The sequence below is a fragment of the Penicillium daleae genome (assembly GCF_028827525.1).
Source record: "Penicillium daleae strain IBT 16125 chromosome Unknown utg000006l_segment0_segment0, whole genome shotgun sequence".
In the NCBI taxonomy this organism is placed as follows: Eukaryota; Fungi; Ascomycota; class Eurotiomycetes; order Eurotiales; family Aspergillaceae; genus Penicillium; species Penicillium daleae.
In genome coordinates, this window is record NW_026623154.1 from 2,691,863 (window position 1) to 2,709,809 (window position 17,947).

The 17,947-nt window shown below is 50.9% G+C and overlaps 7 protein-coding genes across 7 annotated transcripts; 3 read left to right on the plus strand and 4 right to left on the minus strand.

Moving 5' to 3' along the window:
• Positions 1 to 1,380: 1,380 nt before the first annotated feature.
• On the plus strand, positions 1,381 to 3,111 carry N7458_006672 (MFS transporter; the record flags this gene model as incomplete). Its single annotated transcript, XM_056910054.1, has 4 exons — positions 1,381 to 1,554; positions 1,621 to 1,700; positions 1,756 to 2,031; positions 2,091 to 3,111. The coding sequence occupies 4 exons, from the start codon at positions 1,381 to 1,383 to the stop codon at positions 3,109 to 3,111; spliced, it is 1,551 nt and encodes a 516-aa protein (XP_056765758.1).
• A 482-nt stretch (positions 3,112 to 3,593) lies between these two features.
• N7458_006673 (L-rhamnose mutarotase) lies at positions 3,594 to 4,075 on the plus strand (the record flags this gene model as incomplete). The annotated part of the gene is made up of 3 exons (XM_056910055.1): positions 3,594 to 3,723; positions 3,795 to 3,931; positions 3,992 to 4,075. 3 exons carry the CDS (start codon positions 3,594 to 3,596, stop codon positions 4,073 to 4,075), a joined length of 351 nt encoding a protein of 116 aa, XP_056765759.1.
• Positions 4,076 to 4,140: 65 nt separating this feature from the next.
• N7458_006674 (histidine phosphatase family protein) lies at positions 4,141 to 5,073 on the minus strand (the record flags this gene model as incomplete). The annotated part of the gene is made up of 1 exon (XM_056910056.1): positions 4,141 to 5,073. The coding sequence occupies one exon, from the start codon at positions 5,071 to 5,073 to the stop codon at positions 4,141 to 4,143; it is 933 nt and encodes a 310-aa protein (XP_056765760.1).
• A 514-nt stretch (positions 5,074 to 5,587) lies between these two features.
• N7458_006675 (60S ribosomal protein uL18) lies at positions 5,588 to 6,709 on the minus strand (the record flags this gene model as incomplete). The annotated part of the gene is made up of 3 exons (XM_056910057.1): positions 5,588 to 6,449; positions 6,520 to 6,557; positions 6,707 to 6,709. The coding sequence occupies 3 exons, from the start codon at positions 6,707 to 6,709 to the stop codon at positions 5,588 to 5,590; spliced, it is 903 nt and encodes a 300-aa protein (XP_056765761.1).
• A 443-nt stretch (positions 6,710 to 7,152) lies between these two features.
• Positions 7,153 to 7,998, minus strand: N7458_006676 (HAD family hydrolase; the record flags this gene model as incomplete). The annotated part of the gene is made up of 2 exons (XM_056910058.1): positions 7,153 to 7,884; positions 7,945 to 7,998. 2 exons carry the CDS (start codon positions 7,996 to 7,998, stop codon positions 7,153 to 7,155), a joined length of 786 nt encoding a protein of 261 aa, XP_056765762.1.
• Positions 7,999 to 10,065: 2,067 nt separating this feature from the next.
• On the plus strand, positions 10,066 to 11,565 carry N7458_006677 (uncharacterized protein; the record flags this gene model as incomplete). Its single annotated transcript, XM_056910059.1, has 2 exons — positions 10,066 to 10,929; positions 10,987 to 11,565. The coding sequence occupies 2 exons, from the start codon at positions 10,066 to 10,068 to the stop codon at positions 11,563 to 11,565; spliced, it is 1,443 nt and encodes a 480-aa protein (XP_056765763.1).
• An 832-nt stretch (positions 11,566 to 12,397) lies between these two features.
• Positions 12,398 to 16,227, minus strand: N7458_006678 (putative cell wall biogenesis protein Mhp1; the record flags this gene model as incomplete). Its single annotated transcript, XM_056910060.1, has 2 exons — positions 12,398 to 13,089; positions 13,146 to 16,227. 2 exons carry the CDS (start codon positions 16,225 to 16,227, stop codon positions 12,398 to 12,400), a joined length of 3,774 nt encoding a protein of 1,257 aa, XP_056765764.1.
• Between the last annotated feature and the right edge of the window lie 1,720 nt (positions 16,228 to 17,947).

Sequence of the window (17,947 nt, forward strand, 5' to 3'; positions counted from 1 at the left end):
CAACAGCGTATAAAGTGATCCGGAAATTACTAGTGAGGTGGAAAAACTAGCGAATTTTTCCCTGCACGGTAATCACGGTAATCAACGTGGGACTGTATAACAAGCTAGTACAATGATGGCTGCGCCAGGTTAACTAAATTGAATATGGGAGCTCAGTTTTGATTGGAATTTTTTCATTCTCTCGCTTAGCGAAGTTGTTCTGTGATGTCAGGGTTTCAAAAGCACACACAGATGAAAACATAGATCCGTATAGATGATGAATTCATCGATCCAAGGAAGACTGCATCTCATGCATTCTGCAAGCCATTGATCTCTTGGGCTCATCGTTCCTCGGAGAACGGTTCTTCTTATTCAAGACTTTCCTCCCAATCTCTCCATTGTGTATGCGATATGTTGATAGTAAGTCCGGAGTACTCTGCGCCGCAACAAGTCGATGGGCCACCGTGACGTTTGACGAGCATCAGGCCAGGGCGAAAGCGAATTTTACAAGGGCAGGAACTCTTATTTAACTATTTCCGCGGAGGTCAGATCGACCTGATTAAGATCATTCCGACCCACTTAAAAGTGGTTCGCATCTCCATCGCTATCTTCTGATGACTTCGATATCCAATGAGAGGCAATGCGTTTATCAATGCCGGGCCTGGTGGGCCTGACAGACCCTGGCTCCAGCGAACCGCCTCAACCCCAGACATGCTTATGGACTCGATGTCCTTAGGCGGTGGCTATGAAGGATCTCTTCCATTTCCATGGTTGAACCCGCGGAGTTGTGAATTGAATTGATGAAATTCTAAAAAACCCTGGCGGCTTATCGGGCCTGATTGTTTTAGGGTTTGGCGACTCGGGCCGCGCTTTCATAGGCTGTTCCGAAGCATTCCTTATCTTTGCCGGGTTTCTGGCCCAGACCAGTGTCCCTTTCTGGTCTTGGGTCAGCCTGTGCGCGTCTGGGGATTTCCTTATCTCCTTATGATCTGCTAATAGAGAAAGATCTTCGTCGAATCAGCGCGTGTGGACATAATCTGTCTTGTTGCTTTTTTGGTTGCGAATAATCCACCCGATTTTAGTTCGTGCTCTGCTATGGCATTCCCCCAGGCACCGCGATAACCGTGATTGTGGCTCTGCATGTGTCATCATGGGATGAGGCTTGGTATACGAGAATCAGGCGTCTATTGCGAACGTCTCTGTCTATATAGATGTTAGGGTTGGCCGGCTAAATTTGAGCTTCACACACTTCAACAATTCAATCTCAATACATTATTGGCCTTTACACCAGACCCAATTCTAGAACGACCTCTCATTCTGAAGCCTTCTTGCTATTCTCGTCGCAACTATACCGCCAACTCCCATATTTTCAAGCGGATTCAAACGCTTCGTGAGCCCGCAATGGCTATCACTGCTCTCAAGGTTCTTTTCGCCTCGCCAGAGATCAACCCTGCCAACAGGAAAGCCGTCTCGATTCCTGTCTTGAACCCATTCGACAAATATGGTCGCGTTTTCTTCTTTGCCTGGATGGGTTTCATGGTCGCATTCCTGTCGTGGTATGCATTCCCTCCACTGGTAAGTTATGCAATTCTTGCTCCGAGTATCTCAAACCGCGATTGGCCCGCTAACCCAATTCTATAGTTGACGGTGACCATCAAAAAAGACTTGCATATGACTCAACAAGATGTGGCCAACTCAAACATTGTTGCGCTCCTGGCTACGTAAGTCCAATGTTTTCTTCCTAATATATCGAACATGGTCTGATGGAATTTTTAGCTTTCTCGTCCGATTTATTGCCGGCCCGCTGTGTGATCGCTTTGGCCCTCGCCTGGTCTTCGTCGGACTCCTCCTCAGTGGATCTATTCCAACGGCAATGGCTGGTCTTGTCACGACTCCTAAGGGCCTGATTGCTCTGCGGTTCTTTGTTGGCATTCTGGGCGGCACATTCGTCCCATGCCAGGTCTGGTGCACTGGCTTTTTTGACAAGAAAATCGTGGGCACAGCCAACTCGCTCGCTGCTGGTTTTGGAAATTCCGGTGGTGGTATCACCTAGTACGCTTCCCAGGACTGTTACTGTCTGAATCCATTCGCTAACAATACTTGTACTTTAGCTTCGTCATGCCCGCCATCTTCGACTCCCTCGTCTCCGCCCAGGGAATGACTCCCCACAAGGCTTGGCGCGTCGCCTACATTGTTCCCTTCATTATCATTGTCTCCATTGCCTTGGGCATGCTGTTCCTGTGCGAGGATACCCCGACCGGTAAGTGGTCGGAGCGCCATCTCTGGGCTAAGGAAACCCCCTCGCCTGAATCCTCCTCTCACGGCAACATTGTCGACATCAACTCCGGATTTTCCTCCAGTGGACCTTCTACTACACCATCTCTTTACAACATGGGCTTGGAAGATGTGGAGAAGAAGGGCGCTATGACTCCTCGCATTGTTGACAAGGATGCCTCGGCGATGGGCCAAATCGATACTCTCCAACAAGACACCGTGGTTGCCCCAACACGCAAGGAAGCTCTCAAGGTTGTGTTCAGCCTGTCCACCATGGCCGTTGCAATCCCATATTCATGCTCCTTCGGGTCCGAGCTCGCTATCAACTCCATTCTTGGAACTTACTACGCAAAGAATTTCCCCCACATGGGTCAAACCAAGACGGGTCAGTGGGCAGCTATGTTTGGTCTGTTGAACGTGGTGTTCCGTCCTATTGGCGGTCTTTTGGGAGATGTCCTCTACCGCTGCACCGGCAGTGTCTGGTCCAAGAAGCTGCTTCTGTCCTCTCTGGGTCTCATCATGGGAGGCTTCGAGTTGGCGATTGGTTTCACCAACCCCACCAGCGAGAGCACCATGTTTGGTCTTGTAGCCGGTTTGGCGTTATTCCTAGAGGCTTGCAACGGTGCCAACTTTGCGGTTGTGCCTCATGTGCACCCTTATGCCAACGGTATCGTCTCCGGTATCGTCGGTGGCTTCGGTAACCTGGGAGGTATCATCTTTGCCATCATCTTCAGATACCACGGATCTGATTATGGAAAGTCCCTGTGGATTATGGGCGCGATCTCTTTGGGTGCCAACTTGGCTGTGAGTTGGATTCGGCCGGTTACCAAGAACCCCGTCATTAGTTCGCGGGAGTGAGCATTGTTACGACTGCATTATTAGATACTTTTTTTTCCTTAGCGAGGAGTTTTTTCATTGGCGAACATTCTCTGTTTCTTATAATACAATCATCATTCTTCATCCCAAACTGTCCCATGGCCATTCTCTACGCTTAAAGTTGTATCCAGTAGCCCTCGGTATCCCGATGCTCAGTAGCTACGGGCCTCGGGTTAGCACACCCCGAATGTGGGCTTTCGCACTGTGGCGACAAACGAGGGGCGCAGACGACAAGCGCGGGGAGATACTTGGCCTCTTCCTTTACTTATTGTACTTATTGAATCAATCCAGTGATTGGTCTTTCCCTCTTCATACTCAATTTGCACTGCACGTGTTGTTCCATCCACTTGGTGAGACCCTTTCTCTTCTTCCCCAGACCTGTTCCCGACCCCCACTCAAACCACCTTCAGAGGCTGAAAATTGAAAGACCAAGACAATATTTGCCCCTATAAACCACGCACAAAATGTCTCAAGTTCGCCGTATTGCCCAGATCGTTCACCTCAGGCCCTCTGCCGTGGTGGCATACAAGGAGTGCCATGCCAATGTCTGGCCCGAGGTCTTGCAGCAGATCAAGGACTGTAACATCAAGGATTGTATGATCTCGGCATTCCAACGGATTCAATTGGGGATATATGAGCTGATCAGCGACTTGCTTGTCAAATAGATTCCATTTTCTTCGACAATGACCGCACTCTATTCGCTACCTTCAAATATGTTGGCACAGATTTCGATGCTGACATGGAGAAGATGCGGGCGAACCCCAAGGTTCGGGAGTGGTGGGCTATGACTGATGGCATGCAGGTATGGTGTTATACAATTCTTTTCAGGACTGCTAAATACTAATGCTTTATCTCTTTAAAGGAGAGCCCTATTCCCGGCGCCATTGGCAGTGCCGAAGGTCCTGGATGGTGGAAGGTGCTGGACGAGGTCTTCTACACTGATTGAAGGGTGTGATCCTCATGCCCAAATGTACATAGCAGCATATATGCCAAAATATTCATGGTCAAAGACTATTTGAAGAACTGGTCTATCTTCTTCTGTCGGCTATCATGCGAGGCGCTTCCAATGCCACCACGCGTGCGACGTAGGCCCGCGAGATGCTCCTTGTTATCAACAGCTAGGATCTTCATGGACCATCCCTGCAAAAGGACATCTTCAGCAGGACTGCCAGGTAATGGTACTTCGTTGAATGTAGTTGAGTTGCGTGATACTCGCAATTCATGAGAGGTGAGTTGTTGCTGTGCCGGTGATACCGATGGCGACTGTTTCATTCGGATCGACAATTCCATGAAGCCTGCGTTGGACCAACTTGGGGAGAGAAGAGCGGCAGGTCCACCGTCCCAGGCGGCGATGCCAGACATCAGTGATATACTCATGGGGTGGAAGAGTTCCACGAGACAATTCCAGAGTACCCGAAGAATGATGCCATGAGCAACGATGGCAACTTTACGTCTGGAAGTCGGATCATCGAATAAAAGCGGCAGGAAATGGGTATGGAGGAACGAGAGCGATCGTTGGCGCATCGAGACTGTAGTTTCTTTCTCAATGACTTCCTTGGACGCAGTTCTACCCAAACGAGTGGGCGAGGGACTCATATCGATAGATTGTGCAGATGATGACTGCCAACGAACAGCCTCCCATGAGCCAAAGTCCCGTTCTCGTAGATCTGAAGTCAGAATTGGAGTCACGAGCTCGCCATCCTTCTTAGAAGGCTGCAGGCGACAGATGCCTTCCGCGGTGATGCGTGCTCGGCTTAGATCAGATGCAAACACGGAGTCAAAATTTATGGGCTTGCTTGCAAATGATTGAGCGAGAGACTCTATCTGTAGCATCCCATGGTTTGTCAATGCCGAGTCAGTCGTCCCGGCCCTAGAGTATGGGTCAGCATGTGGACGAGGATGATGGTGATACCGAGGAGGCTTCTCACCAAGCTTGTGCGACATTGTGGACAGTCTCCCCATGGCGAATGAGATAGACTCTCATGGTTCAAAATAGACATTGTACGTCGGAGTCTGCCATGGTTGCTGTCAAGAATTGTGATGCATGATTGCTTCCGTCTTTGTTGGCAAGTCACGTGTTTGTGTCTGCGGCCATTTGGGCAAGTGGGGGAACAAAACTACGATCCCGTCTACATTTGTTCTAAATCAAGGACACCGAAAAAGCGCTTGAGGGAACGATGAGATTGCATGGGCATTTGGAGCAGTTAGAACTGTGAAAGGAAGATTGCCTTGAATGAAACACCGAACTAATTGCTCCGAAAAAAAACCTTGAAAAGAAACCCCTTAACAGTAACAAAAGTGGTATGAGCCCATGAATCCATCATCTACATCGCATTAAGAAAAAGAAACGCCGACTGGCAGAAGCCAATTCCCTCATTGTATTTTTGATAGAGGAACTTTTTGTGAAGCTTTTGCAGCGAACCGAAGGACCCAGTCAGGAAACAGCCGAGCGACGCGCTTAAGCAGCGAGCTGGCGGATCTTCTCCTGGACGCGAGACTTGCGCTCGGCGTGGGTGAGCTTGGCGACCTTGTACTTCTTGGACTCGGCCTTCCACTCCTCCTTGGTCTTCTTGGGGCCCTCATCCTCATCCTTCTTGAAGGGGTCCTCACGGATGGACTTGTGGGCCTCCTGGTAGAGCTCCTCAAGGTCACCGGCATCGATCTCCTCCTCGATGTACTTGGTGAACTGGGACTTGTAGCGCTCCTCATCCTCATCGGCGAGGGTCTCCATGTACTCAGAGACGTGGCCACCCATGATGTAGTTGCGGAGGGTGTCGGCATCAAGCTCCTCGGACTCGATGTCGTAACCGGGGAAGCGGCGCTCGGAGTGGGGGATGAAGATACCACCGTCGGAAGCACCCTTCATGGCGGCGAAGACACGGTTACCGGTGGAGGTGCGGACGAGACCAACGTCAAGGAAGGCCTTGAAGGGGCGGCGCTCGCCGTCATCGGTCTCGACGGCCTCAGTGAGGGTGTACTCACCGTCGGCCTCCTCGACACCAGTGAACTGATCAGCCAGACCCAGCTTGGCGAGGGTGCGGCGGGCAAGGAGCAGACCGGTGGCGTAGGCAGCGGACCAGTTGGTAAGACCCTGGGTGATACCGTAGCGCTTCAGCTCGTGGGCGTAGGCAGAAGCGAAGACCTTGTCACCGGAGATCTCAGAGTAGACGATCTGGGTGATGATGTCGCGGTTGGTGAAGCGAACGACCATGCGGTACTTGGGCGCATTGTACTTGTTCTTGGCCTGGGTGATCAGGCGCTTGCGAGCGTAGTAGTCGGTCTTACCCTCGCGACGGCGGCGGTACTTAGTCTGGTAGCGACTAAACGTGAAAGAAGAGTCAGAAATGATCTCACGAAATGGTTTAGCCTGTATTAATTGAATTGGCTTACCTGAAGTACGCATCGTTCTTGACATTCTTGGTGAAAGGCTGTACAAGAAGATATCGCGAGTCAGCAATTTGCGCTTCAGAATGTCGTCCGAAGCATCTTGCAGGGACCCGGCTCCGAACGAGCGGAGGGAAGGCGTGGGAGCAGAATGTTGATAATTTCAATCATCTGCAATAGCAGACACACTCACCATGTTGACGGTTGTCGGAGCTGAAGCCTGGTGGTCGACGGATGGAAGAGAGAAGGAAGGGAGAAAATTTGGCGGTGACTTTGTGGGGAGTTTCGCTTAGCGGGCTGCATCCCGCAACCAAAAGTGCGGTTGGCGACGACAGACTTTGGGGGTGGGCGACGAGCGGCCAAACTTACAAGTACAGTATTGTCTTTGTAATGTTAAGGTGCCCACTAGCCAACACCACGAAAATACAGTATCCAATTACTCTGCCAATCTCATATCTTTGGCACTACGGTAAAGTATAGTTCCCTAACATAGATGATTTAAATCTCTCCGATTTACTCCGCTCTATAGCTAATAGTATACTAGTCATAGCATAACAGGTAGCAGTTCACAAAAAGATGAAAAGTCCAGGCCGGGGAATCTCTGGTACTCTATATCATTTCATACTGTACTCTCGTGCCTCACAGTCGGGCTCGACCGTCGCCCTCGAGCAATGGTAAACCAGTGATCTTCTCGAGCTCCTTCACGGCGTCTTCGATTCTGCCCAGAGTAACCTTAACAGTACGCAAGCCAGCTCTCTTAGCTCCCTTCAAGTTCTCGCCAATATCATCGAAGAAGACAATATCTGACGGCTGAATCTCGGGCAACCCGCGCTGCTTCGCCAAAGCGTTCATTTCCTGAATTGCCACTTGATAGATCTTCGGGTCTGGCTTGCGAAGCCCGGTATGTGCGGACGAAATGAAGAAGTCAAACTGCGATCGCACTCCGGATACGTCGTTGTTGTATGCGTGGCCATCGGGGAACTTCACGGTGTTGGAGAGAGCACCCATAAGATACTGCCCTGATGCCTTCAGCTTCTGAAGTGCCGGGAACATGTATGGGTCCGGGGTGCGGGATATCCTCATCATCTCCCAGAAGAGCCACTCTGCATCCACTTTCGGCAGTGGGGGAACGGGACCTGGGGTCTGGCCCTTCTTTTTCGCTAGCTGCTCATGGAATTCCTTCCACAGCTCAGGATTCCGGAGGTCATCGTTGAATCCGGCAAAGAACTTGGCATCCATTGGGATGTGCCCGCGCTCAAGCTTATGCCAGCTCCCGTTGGGCGATGTCCGCGAAATGCTGAAGTTGACCCAGCCTGGAGGGATGTTCTGCGAAATCTCATAGTCCAAGATAGCCTGGAATGGAGAAACAACCTGCAAGAGGGTCAGTGCTACTCTCAGATTCGAGTAATAGACAAATTGATGTGATCTTACGCAAACTCCCCCAATGTCGAAGAGAAGGCCTACCGGCCGCTTGGTCTCTGCCATTCTATGGTTGTTGTAGTCGCAAATGACCAGACGTGACCAGCCACAATGTATATGGCAGCCTGGAAGGTGATATTGTCGAGTGCTTGTATTATCAGATCGATGCGAAGGAGTCGAGGCTCTTTAATAAGCGGCCCTGAATTGCCGAGGTACTGGCGGTTCGAGACCGAGGGAGCGACCACCAGCCTTGATACGAGCCTATGTCAATAGATACTCTGTAGAATAGTATCCTGTACTTGGTGAGATATTCGGCATGTCAAGATGTTTATTCATCACAAATGAGCCACGATGTTCACCTATTGGTCTCCAGCGCAGACTGACGACTCATTCCAATCCTCTTGCAATACCTCCCACCCGGGGGGGTACCACGTGACTTGTTATCGATAAGAGCGCGAGTGGACGCGTCCGAGGACGAGAGAGGCAAACCGCTTGTCAGTAACGAACACCAAGAATGCGGTTTCCTCCAACAACGTCGGAGTGATGGACTCAACTCGAACCGTATCGGAATTGAAATCATCATTCATCAGGAGCCAGGTTCGCATTCTATCCGAGAGTCTTGAGCCGCCCGAGGACTGGAAGAACTATGCAGTGGAGACGGAAGAGGGCGATTTGCCTGAGAAGGTGATCGGGGATGTATTGCACAAAGGTATCAACTCTCGATGCTTACAAGATGGCCCTGCTTGTGTCCCTCTTTTTTTACAGTGGTTTGCTGCAATCTCCATTGAGTGCTGACCCATTATAGTCAACATGGAAGCCAAGCAACACCATCGCGTCGTCTACTCTTCACAGGCAATTCACCATGTAGCTCATCAGATTGCCAGTCTTTATTGGTCTTCGGTCAATGAAGAAACACAAAACAGAGCTTCTTTTGCCGACGGTGTAGAGAAGACAGCGGACTTGTCCCGGCATATGTGAGCTCTCCTTGCGCTTTTCGAGGCTCTTCCCTTAGTCCGCATGAATCCCTGCTTACTTTCTCAAGGAATATCACGAAACTACCATTAGACATCGAATCACAGGGTGCAAGCGAGGAGGCAAATAGCAGGTCAGCCTACAATGTGCCTGAGCTTTCCCTTGATTAGAGTTCCGCCTGCCTAAACCTTGTTGTACAGATACCAAGAGCTCCGAGAACGACTGGTCACGTTGGACGAGCAGCGTCTGCATCGTCAACGACGACTCGACCAATTACGACACTTGCAGCGCCTGCTCGGACCTTTCAAAGATCCCCAGAAGGATATACAACCGAACCTTGTCACCCGAGATGGGGAGCTGGTGCAAGAATTGGAAAAGATGCGAATGCTGGCCGCGCGGGTTGGAGGGCGAATCTCTCAGCAGCAGCAAGGCCGCCTCAATTCCCAGGAGGGTCAGGAATATCTACTACCAGGGTCCGGTCCAAGACTGGGGGCTTTGCTCGATACGGAGTCATGACTTTTTAACGACCACTTAATTCTACATGGAACATCCACACCGAATTTGAAACTCGCCCTTGTCCATACGACATGGATGAATGAAAGATCTAGCACTGCGGTACTGTAAGAAACTTGTAAGCCAGTCGTAGCAGTTCCCACTAGCCCACTTGAACCAATAACTCAATCTGCTGCTACTTCTCATATACATGCAGATCCCGAGAGTATGCTAGAAAACCAGCTGCCTGGACTATATAGATTATCATCTGGACCCAGGCCAGATCGGTGCAAGGGACGGCAGGTGGACTTTGGACTTCACCTTGGAAGACTGGCAATGGCAATTGCAGCAAGGACCGTCCATGGTTAGGTGTAAGCTTATTATTGCAGCAGGTACGATTCAGGAAAGTCGAACAGGAAAAGAGAAACTTTGCTGGTTCCTTGCAAGTTTCCAAGTCGACGCTCCAAGTCTCCATCCTCTCCGTCATCCATTACACCTACACCCCGCGGGTCGCGGAACCGTTCGGTTGGCCAGGGCAACAATGCTGGACTCGTCCTTGAAAAGTTTCTCTGTATATTCCCCATACCTCATGCACTGATGAATGCTTTTGACCGGATGAAACGACTGGTTGGGCTAGAAGGGGGCAGTGGACAACAACAGAGTCCAGTAATGGCTTTGCCGACATCCAGCGAAGGTCGTGCGGTGAAGATGACTAACCAGATTGGGAATGGCGCCAACTCCCGCGAACAGCGCCAGCTCGTTGATGAGCCACCACTCGCATCGGATCTTGCTCTAACGTCCTTTGACTATTCCGGCATCAATCAATCTGAATCTGAGTACCGCGTGCATTGTGATCGCCCCGTCTACTCTGACCACTCCGATCAGCCGCTCTACGAGACCTTCTTCGACAATACCCCCGCGACTGGCCACGGCGCCGACCATCCCTCCCTCTTTGACCCGTGCGCCGCCATCATCGAGGGCGCCGACTCTTCCTCCTCTTCCAAGGCACCTTATACACGTGGGCACCGCCGTCGTTCCACCCACGTTACTCGCCGTGACCTTGAGAAGTTTCAAAAGGAGGTCCTAGGCGTTGAAAATCGCGCCTCCTGGTACGACGAGGAAAACGGCTCCTCGCGCCCCATCAATCCTTACGATCCCCAGCTCGAGGAATTGAATCGTGCCTTTGAGCTCGCCGATATGTCCATGAACAGCGGTGCTGGTGGAATGGCTGGCGGAAACAATCCAGGACCGGGCATGTTTTCCAATTACACGGAGAATTCACCAACTCCAAACATGGGCAGCATGCCACGGCAACCACCCTCTCCTGCATATCCTCACTCCGCTCCACAAGTCAACGGTGCAGGTGCTGGTTCGGGTGGGATGGGCGCTGCGATGAATGCCAGCATGTCTATGAATGCGGGTCATCAGATGGATTTACATCACCTGTATGAGATGGTGCTGGAGCTGAGTGACGTGCTGAAGAACAACCGAGAGGTAACGAAGAGCATTGTCTCAAGTGCAGAAGATATTATGGTATGTTCTGGACAAGATGATTAGGTGATAGGAGAACCGGGCTAACACTAGAGATAGAAACATGGCAATTCGGAGGATGCAAGTGCTGTTATGCGACAGGTCAACGGCGAGATCACCGGTATGTCATCGGAATCACACTCCATTCATACAAATCAACTTTCATTAAACACTAGTCCAACAGCTGCCCGCATCTCGGAGCTCGAACGTGCCCTCGCCAAGGAAAAACGGCTAGTCGAAGATCTAAGGCGTGAACAAGTCGAGAACACCAAACTGATCAGTGACTACGAAGCCAGCGTGGGCACCATGGTAGAGCAAATCCGCAATTATTGCCAAAACAACAACATGCATTTCCTATACCAAAAATCCCATTACAACAACCTCCTACAAGCCGAGCGAGACGCACATCTGGAGAGCCGTCTTGACCGGGATTACTGGCACACGCAAACAATGAAATGCGCGCAAATGATTCGCAATGCACATCAACTCAGGTCAGACGAAGAGGAGCTACCCATCCGCATCATCTCTGGTCTACAAAACGAAGTCCGGGCATACCGCAACGCTTTGGGAATGGAGCCCGAGAAGCCAGAGCAGGAATATGGCTGGGAGATTCTGAAGGACGTTTCTAGTCCCGAATGATTTGAAGCTGCAGTGCCGGGTACTTAGCATCAATTGGATGATGGACGCCGTCATGACCTGTATTTTTACTTTGTTTCTGTTGCATAGTTCCCGCTGGCGGGTTGGACTCTGGGTGCCGTGATGATCGTTCTTTGCTTTGCTCCTGCTTTCTCTGGCTCTAACTGCCATAATTGGAGTTGGCTTGTTATAAAATAAATAGCTAAAGTATCCCAAGAGGATGTTTGGAATTCAAATCATTGAATGACCATTCACTCTAAGTCACTATGCCTCTAACAGCATTAAATCCTTTACGCCAATCAGACTGGTTCAATTCCAGATATTTGGAGTGCTGTACTATCTCGAATTCAACAGTCCTTAGCTGCACGACATGAAATGGAGACGGTAAACAATATGTATTTCAGGATAAGTATCTGCTTAGCCCTCACATTAGCATAATGCTTTTTCTCTGGACTGGACTTTGACATAATCCGCAAACCTTCACATCCTGGGATGAAAAACAAGATTATTTGTGAAAATGACAGTGAGATGGGTACTGAGCCATACATAGTATCTGGCGAGCGTTGCCGAAGCAACCAAGTAAGGTCACATATGTACAAGACCCATATAATGACTGTGAAAAGCAAATTGGTAGCAGCGAATATGATAAAAACAATGGTGATGGTAATGGTAATGCTGGTGATAAAATAGATCGATGATATTTGAACATACAAGGGCAATATGTGCAACAGCAACGCTTTCAAACAGTAAGGGAGAGTAGAGGACATATACACGACCACAAATTATACCACAAATTATGCGTATCGATATGGGAGGGGATGTTCGAGAGGTGATATTAAGGAGGTGAGAGAGACTTGCTCTCAGAACTCTGCTGGGCGTCGTCACTGGAACTCTTCTTGGATGACTCCTCGCTGCTAGCATCCGGCATGGACGCAGCAACACGCAGGCCGCTGTTGATCTGTGCCGCGATCTGGGACTGCTTGAATTTTTCAAAGGCCTCTGCATCCTGCCTTTGAGCGGCCCAGAGCTCGTCGACGGTCGAACCGAGCTTCTCGAAGGCCTGTTCGGCTTCGGCGCTGTCGAAGGGTGACTGGGGCTGCTGTTCGTGCATGCGCTCCAGTCTCTCCCGCAAAGCCACGAGATGCGCCGCAGCATCATCATCGGGGTCACCTTGGCTTAGGGGTGGGTTGAGGAAGTCACGGCGGAGATTTTGGCCTAGTCGGTGAAGGTGGCCTTCTTCCGAGGTCATGGCGCGAGCATGCAAGGAGGTTATGGAGTTGGTGCGTGAGAGGTGAATAGCGTATTGATCGGTTTCTTCATCGTCGATCGCGTTCTCGTTGTCAATAGCAATACCGTTCAAGTTTCCGGCGGCGCTTTGTCCAGTTGCATCCTCACCGGAGTGCTGTGAGGTGTTGTCGGGAGCGGCTGATACAGGAGCAGGTTGAGGCACAATACGAGTCTCGGGGTACTCGTCTTCGAAGCGTTGGATCATTCGTTGAAGAGTAAAGTCCAAGAATTGCAGACGCCCTGTAAGTAGAAAGAGTTAGCATATAGTCGAACACGGGTTGTTGCCATGTACTCACTATAGTTCGCGTCGTTACCTGCTCGGTCCTCGCGAATGAGAGCTGTCTGAATCCGAGCTCGAATATTCCGTGCCGATTCCAATAGGTTCTTCGACATGTCACGAGGCCGCTTCCCAACAACGCCACGAGACTTACGGCGTCGGGGGGTTGATGTACCACTGGGAGGAGCTGATTGATCTCCGAGGGCGTCACTGCCATCTTGGTTCAAGTTGCCGAGACAGACACCCAGTGCCTTCACGACGCCTGTACCACCAATGACATAGTCCTCATCAGGAGCTGTATCATCATCTTCGTCACAAGGCTCTTCAGGACCGTTTGCATGGCCGACGATGTGTTGTAAGATCTCGGGCACAGGGACATCCCTGGTCGGGGAGGTGATAATCGATTCAGAAAGTTCTTCGGCAATTGCACCGCCCTCGAGATTTCGAAGGGAGTATGCGACAATCTGGGATGCCAAAGCCTTGACGACTTCATTGTTCTCGGCGGTAGGAATTTCAATGTCCACCGCGATGATCGTTCTCGAAACGCGAACAGCTGCCATCATAGAAGCGTAGACTGCACATGCCTCTTCCTGAGCAGCAGCATCCGTGCTAGAAGCTACTGCAGCGATCTGGGGGTTCTCCAGAATATTCAAATGGCAGAGGCTGGGACACTCAGGGAGAACTTCGGCCAGACCAATTACATGATCGGGCGAAAGGTCAACATTCGCCAGGTGGATGCGCTTGAGCGAAGGCATCTTGGGCAGGAATCGTCGGAATGCTCCGAGAGAACTGGGTTGCGAAGAGAACAACGCAGGATTATGAGAAACGTCCATGAAGCGAAGATTATGAAGTCGGGTAAGAGCTTGGAGCAACGGGCAGATCACAGACGGCGTCAAGGAACAATCGGCAAGACTGAGTGCGAAAAGAGGCAGCTCAGGCTCGATTGCATCCACGATGAGATCGAGATCGTCCTTGATAAGATTTCCACCCAAGTCCAACCCTTCGCAATAGCCATCTTTGAGGTACTCAATCACATGTTCCAGGCCCTCCCGAGTGATACCGTTATTCGCCAGGCCCAGTCTTCGCAACTTCATTCTGGTGGCGGCAATACAGATCTTCTTCACTTGATCCATTGACGGCATGCACTCACTAAGCAACAATTCTTCAAGATGCTCGCCACCAAAGCGTTCTCCCAAAGCATCCGCGAAGATAGTGCAAACATCAACAGGGTGCGTCTGAGGCTGCCCTGTGGAGCCGGTAGAGCTATCAGAGGATGATCGGGGTTTGGGGAAAGGAATACCAGACAAGTCAATGGCCTTGAGAGATTTGGACAGGTGGATGAACAAGCTGATGTGACGCCATCCTTCATGCCCAATCTTCGGGTTATTCTTAAGCGAGAGCTTTTCCACGACGCCCCATCGCCCGTCCTTGACGACGAGAGAGTCTGGTTTCCGGGCCCGTCTCCGTCGGTGTCGCATCTGCTCTACCGTCTTGGTAGAGAGAAGCCCGGAAAGAATGGCTCGCACAGAATCATCGTTGAGGGCGCAATTCTCGAGAATGAGCTTGCGCACGGGCACAATTGCGAGCCAATCGCTGAATGTTGCGATATCTTGTCCAGTCATCGGAAAGTTACTCAAATCCAAAGCTGCGACAGTGCCGGGAGACTCGGCCAGCGTTGAGGAAGGGGACGAAATTTCATCGACAATCCTCTTAAGGACTGGCGTTTCACGAAGCTGGCAGCACCGGCGATATATACGCACAGGATCTGTGGTGGGGTGACTATGAGTCTTTGGACGAGAAACTCCAGCTGCTGGTGCACGACTCTCATCCTCGTCATGCTCCGCATCGAGCTGTAATGGGATTGAACCGTTTGCCACGGCTTGCCTGCGCTTACGCTCCTTGCGTTCCCTTCTTTCTTCTTCCGATCGTTTCTTTTTCTCCTGCTTCCGAGTCGGATCTTTCGCTTCTCCGTTGGGCTTTCCATCGGCGGAAGCTTTCGGGGTAGTCACCTCAGTTGCAGGAGTTGTAGATTGAGTGTCTGGGGAAGCAGTCTCTTTCGGAATCGGCGGGAGAGGTGCTTCCTTTTCAGTCACGACGGGTTGAGGTTTCTTCGATGCTCCGGCGTCCTCTTTGCCCATTTCTTTAGCATCGGCTTTTTTCGACTTTTGGCGATTGGACTCGGGCAGAGACTGTCGCAATTGGTTCGTTGGAGGTGCATCCTCATCGGAATCTCGATGAGAGATGCCTGCAATCTCCACGTCGACACAGAATGCCACGCGATTCAGCTTGGCTGGGTTCAGCTCTGATATCTTGCAACGGTCTCGACCCTCATCGAGGTTCATCACCCGTCGCGGGCAAATAACGCCATTAGCCGGTAGCTTGGGGAGACCTCCGGAGTTGGATGAGAACTTGCGCAACGCATTATGGATGAAAGAGGGACCTTTGGGCGATGTAGAGCTAGATAGACTTTGGTCGTCCTTCTTCTCATCTTCCCGGTCCTTTGGTGAATAGGCCGCGCCAAAGGGGTTGTGAGCATCAAGCGGAGGGGTTGCCTTGGGGCTCGCAGTGCTTCCCTTTAGACTGGACTGCGACGGAGGGGTCGACCCCGAGGAGAATTTAGAGCTCAGACTAGATATCCATGAATTTCGCCGCCCGCCGATGGGCTTTGGGCTACTCTTCTGTACTGTCGGGGACGGTGTGGACGGCAATTGCTTCGGCGGCTCTGTCGTGTTCTCACTTGCCTGTCCTGTCTCTTCTACCTTGCCAGCATTATTTTGAGGGTCGTGCCCAGGTTGCGGTTTATCCGAGGCAGGCGGGACAGCTGGACTACTATTCGAACGAGATCTTCGGTGTGAGGTGGAGGTTGTAGTTGTCGGCCCTTTCTCGGTGGAGGACTTGTCGCTGATCGTCGACGGAACTGACTTGGTTCGCGAGAGATGATCTGAAGAAGGCACGTCAGTTGCTGCCCAACCTCCGACCAGAGTTGCCGGATTCCGCCTCCGAGGATGTACCCGCGGGCGGCCAGCAGCGAGCGGGACTTGCGACTTGCCTCTCTGTGAATGATGAAGCCAGCTCACATCCACAGTCTGAACTCCCTCCATTTTTATTTTGAAGGGTGTGTCGGTCACGTTTCGAGGTTGCGAATGCCAGGGGCCGGCTTAAAAGTTGGTGTCCAGGATTACCAACCTGTGCGACTGTGTGGCGCGGAATCGAAGTCGAATGACAGACAGAATAAGTCTAGATCGGATGAAGCATAGTTGGCTGATCCCCCACTTGGCACATATGACTATCTCTGTAGGTCGACGATTCCAGCCCAAGTGATAATAATAATGATAATAATGCTCTGGTTGGCGGGAGTCCAGGATATTCGATGATGGCGATCAAAAATCCGGGGTTTTTGCGACCGAGCAGAACTTCCGAGACAGGGTGCTCAGGTTGTGGGGCACACACCGTGTTTACAGGCGACCGTGGGGCTGACTCACCATCCAAGGGTGAGAGGCAGAACGCATATTGTGAAAGAGAGAGGAGAGAGTCAAGGAAACTTTGAGATCGCGGTCGGGACGAAAAGAAGCAGGAGGAGTGATCCCAAAGAGGCGCTAGAAGCGACCGGATGTGGGCAGGAGGAGTGGGAAAGATTAAGCATCGCTGACGGTGACATAATCCCACGTCCCCTCCTCAACTCAAAAAGCGGCTCCACCCCGGCACGTGAGGTGGGACATTCTCGTTCTGTTTCTCTTGCTTACAACTACTCTTTTCGGAGTTTGGAGTTGGTAGTTAATCGTTTATCCGGAGTTTAGCGCCTGTATTAGTCAGTAGCCATCTTCTAGTTAGTTAAGTTAGGTTGTTACGTCCGTACTATGATTGTAAGCACACATAACGTTCGACGAGCAGGTCGTATGAATAATAATTATTCTTGTCTGGGATCGCTGGAGTGGAGGGATTTACGGGGGGAATGATTGGAACTCCGGGTGGCGGGAACCAGGCTATTGGGCCCTGCAAAATGATGGGGCGCCCCGTCGTGGTGCCATTCGATTTGTAGGGGACTGTGGACACTCTGTGGACTAGGCGTATAGTTAGTTCGCTAGTGATCATTTTTCAGGTGAGCGAGCCGAAGAGACGAGCCCTACCAAGTCGTGAGATTTGATCCCTTTCCTCTTGACCGTCTTACCCTCCAGTAGTGAGTGATCTCTGTAGGTGGCTACCTCGCGCACTGCACCGTATTACATATCAAGTCCTTTCAGCCCCGCCGCCCCTGAGGCTTTATGGGACCTACGGACAATGACCCTTATTATTGGAGACGATGTTTGAGAAAGTAGGCTTAAGCTTGACCCAGAAGCCAGATCCTAGATCTTGGACTGTATGCGTAAGGTTGAGCTACCGGGTCACCCCGAATTAGGTACTTGTTGTCCGAGGTGACTTTACAGCTGATTGATCGAACCCGGATACACATTTGAACAAATAAAAGATGCACCTTTTGGAAGTAGAAGAAAATATGCATTTCTAAACATGTAGATCCAGTACATTACTCATAAAATAGCCTCTAACTAAGTTAGTTAGTTATAAGGTAGCTCATTGTACGTAACACCCCCAAAAAGGGTATACGAAATCAAGCTCAATCCCGCGTAAATGCTTGTTTCGACGAGGGAATTATTGAATTCTCTGGACGTTTTGACGGTGGATCTCTACACTCTGTTCCTGGTCAGAGAAAAACAGACGGGGCCTTCGAGTGGCCTAAAAGGATTCAAAAAGAAAGACGTTGCACTAGCGGGGAATTGAACCCCGAACGCATCCTACCTCCTCGGTACCGAGTACATGGAAGGG